Raw genomic sequence first — 6,053 nt, 5'->3', positions numbered from 1 at the left:
ATGAGGAGGGTTACAGAACCTAGGAAGACCTAGGCTCTGATACCAAAATAGGAAAAGAGGAAAAGCATGAATAAAGTTGGGTAGAAAGTAACTCAAAATGAAGATGCTTCATTGATTGTAATTTGATAATTCATATGCGTTGAGAAGGAAGACAAAATACTATTGCATCTTATACTAATCAATGGAACCCTCTGGAATGGAATGGATACAAACAAAACTTCTAACAGACTATATACGTGGAACAACACAGTGGCTAGCGTGTGGAGTAATGTGGTGGCCACACTCCTTCTTATCCATTCTCTTGGTTCCCTGCAGCAGAACATCTTTCCAGCTAGGAGTAGTGTGATGACATGTCTCTTCTTTTGGTGATGTGTTTGATGTGATCAAGCATAGGTTAACACTATGGCAGATACGTGCCCTAGTAGATGGAACACACCGCTAGTTGAGGTTCTCATCTCTGTATTCCATGAATACGTTGACGGTGAAGTAAAAACCGGACGCCTAAGGAACATTATCTTCAAGGAACACAAATGGGAAAATGTTGATGGCGAAGTAGAAGCAGAAATGATTCCCGAGCAAGACGAATGGGAAAAATTGCATCGCACTTTCATCGACAGGGCGATCGCAGCAAACTTACCGTTCGGAACCAAGGATCCCGTTACTGCTTCAGAGATGCGCCACAAGATTTTGGCCATGATACGCAACTCGTCTTGTGAACTGGTATGCTCTTGAATCAATTTGATTCTGTTCCCTTAATGAAATGTGAGTTGAAACTAGCTATCATATGCAACTTGTGTCGTCACTGCTTAAGAAATGTGCGTTGAAAATATTAGTAGAACTTAGGTCCCACTTTTTATATTGTTTTGTAATGCTACGTGAGTGAAATAAATTAGGCGAACATGTGCCCTACTTACTACTTGAAGTAAAAGAAGTGAGATGAGATTCCTAATGGAGGCCAGACTGAAATGCAAATGTAGACTACGGACGGAGGGAGTGTTTTTGGTCTTGCCTCTAATAACACTTTGGTAAAAAAGTGAAACGAGACTCTTATTCGAGGACATACCAAAATGTTAACATAATTTGCTACTTATAGTAAAAAAGTGAAATGAGACTCCTATTAGAGGACATACAAAATGTTAATACTTTATTACATATAGTAAAAAAGGGAAACGAGACTCTTATGGAGGATAGACCAATCTGGCAAAAGTAGACTCTCGGACTGACGAGTATCTGTTATATTGCCTCTAATAACATTTTACACACAGGAGGATATTAAGGCGGGTGATATGGAGCTGTGGCAGAAGTGGGAGACGTGCTGTGCTCGCACTAAATGGGCAACGATGAGCTCGGGAAGAAGTACACGGACTATAAATACGGGCAGAGCACGCACACAGACCTGCGTACCAGACAAGACAAGCGATGAAGATTGTGACCTCTTTGAAAAATTCTTAGAAATCAGTATATCGATGAATTTAAGTTTGGAAATCAACGTTGCCTTTTGCGAAGTGATGTGGTCTGGTACAGTTGCTGCTATGCAACTGTTCGTGAACATGAAGGAATCTATGCGACTTGAATATGTCAAGATGCAGATTGCTAACAGGAGGAATTGACAGCTGCTGAATTGATTGTTGTAATACACGACTTTGTGTTTTGTGGTTTTGATGACTATTGCTGAAAGGGTCTAGCTAGTTCTGTCATTTGGTTTAGAAAGAGGGAAGAAAAGAGACTTCTCTTTCTGTATTTTGTTGTTAATTTCATTTTGTAATATATTAGTATGAAATATTTGCTTCATTTTATGTTTATGATGCTCAATATTATTTTCAATGTCTCATTCATGATCAATTTTTACAAATGTGGTGGGACGCTCAAAAGTTCTCGTCATCGATGGTTGATCTCGTGATCGGGATTGACCACCGGCCGAGATGGGCGGTGTAGTTGATGCACCGGATCACGCCATTCCCGGTGGGGCCGTCTGGGAAGTCGACGACGGTGATGCTGCCCGCGTCGAGATGGAATGATCCCAGCCATTCCTTTGTGAGGTTCAAGCAATGCCCCATGATTGCAATGTTGAGTGCTGGATGGCCAACTGCAACCACAACATCTTCACCCTCTGATGTTCCATTTGAAAGTTCACCTACCAAACTCCCCCACGCAGCCCTCGATTGGTCCCACAGCGCCTGCACCACGTGATCCTCGGACCCCCTCAGCCAACCGGGTTGCGCCATGTCCTGCACGGACAGGGGAGGGAAACAAACAAGATTCACAAACATGGCCTAGAGAACGTGCTTGATGGTTTCTATCTTACTTGTTTCGTCTGCTTGAGAATGCTGTCGACATCAAGGTCGGGGATTTGCTTCGATTCCACATAGCGGGGCACACAGTCGGCTCCCAAGCAGTCAGCAGCTTCTTGGACCTACAGACTACATATCAGATTATGGAACACACACACACACACACACTTTTACATGAAAAGAAAGCATCTTACTTTGGAAATTGCATCTGCTGTCTCAAGGGCTGTTCTTGAACTGCTGCTGACAATGGTTCTCACCTTAACATCAAGAAGTAGCTCTGCAGTCTTCTGTGCCTGTTTTTCGTAGTTTTAAGGAACTAAACAATATCCAATTGCACGAAAATCGGCCCTAAATAGCAAGCAAAAAGGAGCATGATGTAAGAGAGATGCAAAACCTGTATCATCGCAAGAATGTTCATCCGTGAATCTGCAGAGGAAGGATCCCTGCCCTGATAAAAGACAAGCGCGTCACTTCTAAAATCAACACGAACGAGAACAAGAAACGGGCGAGTCAGAAGTGGACTTGTTAATCTGATCATAGATGGCTGCTGCAAAGAAAGCTTAGTTGCAGAAAACGACTGAATTCATTACCTCCACATCGTTCTGAGGGAGGCCGTGAGTTACAAGTATAATCCGCTTAGTGGATTTCCTTCCAGCTGAGCTTCCAGACCCTAAAGGCGAACTTGGTGTCTGCATCATTACATTTAAAGTATGTGACCTTTAAATCAAACTACAACAACATTATTCTTTCGTGTTCGTGTACAGCTGAAGATTAACAGAAAACAAGTGATTGATTCATTTAAGCTGTACGATGAAGAACTACATCCATAGCACATAGAAGCTATAGTGATCTTTAATCGTCTAAAACTTTCTCAAACGATAATGTAACAAATCACGCAATGACAATAAGAAACGAGTTAATTGATGCTTTTGAATACCTGGTTGAGACGATTAACACATATCTGTGGGGAACCCCCTTCAGGATCCGGAGTGAAGTCCAACACACTCACACCACAATTGCTCTGAAGTAGAATCCTAAAGTACTCCGTGCCAAGTCCTACTTGTGAACGACAACCAAACATACATAGATTGTATTACAGTAGAAAAGACGATAGGCGTTCACATTTGACAAGAGTAAAACAAAAACAATAAACATAGTACCAATAGCTGTGGCAACAAGTGCCTGGTTGACAGCATTGTGAGCAACTACAAGTATCGATCTGCTTTCATGAGTAAGGATCTTTGTCCAACAGCTTCTTGCTCTCGCCCATAGCTCCCTCACTGGATAATGGCCATCAATGTTGAAATTTGGTGCATCTATTTGCCATTGGCGAAAGGCTGCACCATACTTAGCTTTTCCTTCATTCTTCAAAAGGCCCTACAAAGAGCAGCGAAAGCTGAATGCGAATTTCAAACTATACAGTAATACAGACGTGCCAAACGAAAAACATCAGGCAAATTACTAACTTGAAATGAGTAGAGATCAATTTCCCTCAAGTTGGAGTCCGTAATGATCTCCTCCTCGCGAGAACTCCATATGATCTCTGCAGTTCTCTTGGATCTAATCAGCGGACTGCAACGTCTCAAACCACAAAGATGACACTTCTATTCGACAAATGGACCAAAACAGATACTACAAAAATGAAAAAATCACAACAGCCTTCGGAATTTGTTCATTGTCTAATATAATCCACACAAATTCACTAGAAAGACCCAAAGCTTTTAACAAACCAAAGACCATCTAAGGAAAACAGCAGCAGCCAAAAACCATAAATTATTCGATTAATTTTCTTCATTTCTCGCCTCTTCAAATGGCACAGTATCAAATACAGATTAGGAACTCCAATATTAAATATCTAAAATTAAATTCACATGAAATCAACTCCAACACTAATCCAATCACAATTCCTAGATCAAAACTAAGACGAAATCCATGCTCAATACCACCACAATGCTGCCTAATAACTACTCAATCGGTGAAAACAAAACACACAGAGAATACCTCGAGAAACAAACATCGAAGGAATCATCGAGAAGCATGAGGCGCGATGTTTCGGCCTGAGATTCGCCCTTCTGTGTGAGCACCGAGAAATCGGAGCTGCCCTGGATGCGTCCCTCAGCATTCCACGTGCTCTGCCCATGCCGTACCAGCACCACTCTCTTCGCCGCCGTCACCGGCGGAAGAGGAATGCTCTCCCAGCTTGCCGGCACTTCGCCCCACTCATTCGCTGCTGGAGGAGGAGGCACCTTGATCTCCTCCTGCAGGCTTGATGAGGATTTCACGAGATGAAGTCTCGATTGCTTGAAAATCGACCGCCGGCAGCCGCAGCGGCGGCGGCGGTGGGAGAAATCGTTGGTTTTGTGGAGGAGAAAGAGGTGAGACGTTAGCGCAGTAGCGGAGGACATGCTTCTTTCTGATTGGAACTTGTTTTTCTTTTCTTTTTCTTTTTTATTTTTTCTGGCTGATATTTTTTTTTTTGCTATTTCTTTTTGGCGGTAAAAGATAGTGACGGTTTTTTTTTTCTTAACGGATTAATGATAATTTAAATTCATGAGGCCCAATAAGAAGCTTCGAAGCCCAAATTCAAATTGGGTCTCGTAGCCTTTTACATATTAGATTCAATTAAAGGTTAAAATTGGTCCAAACATATGGTCATTTTATTTTTTGGTCATAAACTTTATTTTTTAAATTTTTTGGTCTTGTACATATGGAAATTTGATCATTTTGATCCTCTGTCAATAGTTCCCTTAAAAACTAACGGTCAACGGCGATTTTGACCAAATTAAACTCTTAATTAGTATGATTTTTAAGTCACTAATTAATCTCCTTAATACTTTCTTCTTCATTCCTTTAATTTTTCATCTTCTTCCTTCATAATCCCCACCAATCGTCACCGCCGCCGCCGACACCTTCTCCCTCACTACCCCTCCACGCTGCAACAGATTCTCATGGGTGAGCAGGCTCACACCCAAATCGAAGCCCTACCTAAACCAGAATCCCAAATCGAAAAATCCAATTCGCATCAAGATTCTAACTCCCATCCATCACCGCCCAAATCCGACCCCAATCTCCAAATCCTTCACCCCCAGCCCGCCACCTCCGTACCCGAGGCATCCCACACCATCCCCACCGAGATCTCCCACTACAATCCCCACAATCCCTCCAAAATTTCAATTTGTCCCCAAAAAGTCCGCAAACTATCGGCTCAGGCCACCGCCGCTGTGAAGCTAGCCACCGATGATTCATCTATCTCCGCTTCGTCTGCTTCAGCCCAATCCAGCCGACATTACTCCCGCCTCCGCCAATAAAATAAAAATCCTAGAGTTAATTCTAATTTTAATTGGATATTTGTTAAATAATTAGGAGATTAATTAGTGACTTAAAAATCAAAATTAAGAGTTTAATTTGGTCAAAATCGTCGTTGACCGTTAGTTTTTAACGGAACTATTGACGGATGACCAAAATGATCAAATTTCCATATGTGCAAGACCAAAAATTCCAAATGATAAAGTTTAGGACAAAAAGGTAAATGACCATATTTTTAGGACCAATTTTGGCCTTTACTCTAAATGCTATTGCAAATTAAATGTGACTAATGTTTGAAAGGGGTTCAGTTATTTGAGATGAACTTGAGATTGCACGATATTATATTAGTTTGAGATTATATGGGATTAAGCATTCATAATTGAAGGCCCTACGTGACATTCACACTAGTATGTTTTTGATAATACTATTTAACCAATTAAATAATATTTAGAGCAT

General features: G+C 41.5%; 2 protein-coding genes across 3 annotated transcripts in view; both read right to left on the bottom strand.

Moving 5' to 3' along the window:
* LOC148930143 (uncharacterized) overlaps positions 1-358 on the bottom strand; it is a 1,974-nt gene extending 1,616 nt beyond the window's left edge. Inside the window, exon 1 of the mRNA XM_089066466.1 lies at positions 1-358. This exon is cut by the window's left edge and continues 1,107 nt beyond it. The gene's annotated coding sequence lies outside the window, so the exon portion shown is untranslated.
* A 1,411-nt stretch (positions 359-1,769) lies between these two features.
* Positions 1,770-4,725, bottom strand: LOC125216940 (phosphoglycerate/bisphosphoglycerate mutase family protein). 2 transcript variants are annotated; one of them, XM_048118731.2, is made up of 9 exons: positions 4,293-4,725; positions 3,758-3,863; positions 3,452-3,668; positions 3,229-3,350; positions 2,882-2,980; positions 2,686-2,739; positions 2,486-2,584; positions 2,306-2,413; positions 1,770-2,228 (listed from the first exon to the last, which is right to left on the bottom strand). In XM_048118731.2, the coding sequence occupies exons 1-9, from the start codon at positions 4,694-4,696 to the stop codon at positions 1,866-1,868; spliced, it is 1,572 nt and encodes a 523-aa protein (XP_047974688.1). In that variant the 5' UTR covers positions 4,697-4,725; the 3' UTR covers positions 1,770-1,865. The 2 variants fall into 2 exon arrangements, with proteins under 2 accessions (XP_047974688.1, XP_047974689.1); XM_048118732.2 differs by having other exon boundaries at positions 3,229-3,347; positions 4,293-4,723.
* Positions 4,726-6,053: the final 1,328 nt, after the last annotated feature.

This window comes from Salvia hispanica, chromosome 3 (assembly GCF_029641045.1).
Source record: "Salvia hispanica isolate PSC_SH4W2 chromosome 3, Shi_PSC_v1, whole genome shotgun sequence".
NCBI lineage: Eukaryota > Viridiplantae > Streptophyta > Magnoliopsida > Lamiales > Lamiaceae > Salvia > Salvia hispanica.
Note: the sequence above shows the minus strand (reverse complement) of the source record. Positions and strands in the feature narration are given on the sequence as shown.

What these genes read in the sequence shown, in the direction of transcription:
- LOC125216940 (XM_048118731.2), bottom strand. Translation starts at nt 4,696, where the DNA reads ATGTCCTCCGCTACTGCGCTAACGTCTCACCTCTTTCTCCTCCACAAA. An exon ending in TTCGATGTTTGTTTCTCGAG is followed by an intron (nt 3,864 to 4,292) that starts GTATTCTCTGTG and finishes GAGACGTTGCAG; the next exon opens with TCCGCTGATTAGATCCAAGA. An exon ending in GTGTTAATCGTCTCAACCAG is followed by an intron (nt 2,981 to 3,228) that starts GTATTCAAAAGC and finishes GTAATGATGCAG; the next exon opens with ACACCAAGTTCGCCTTTAGG.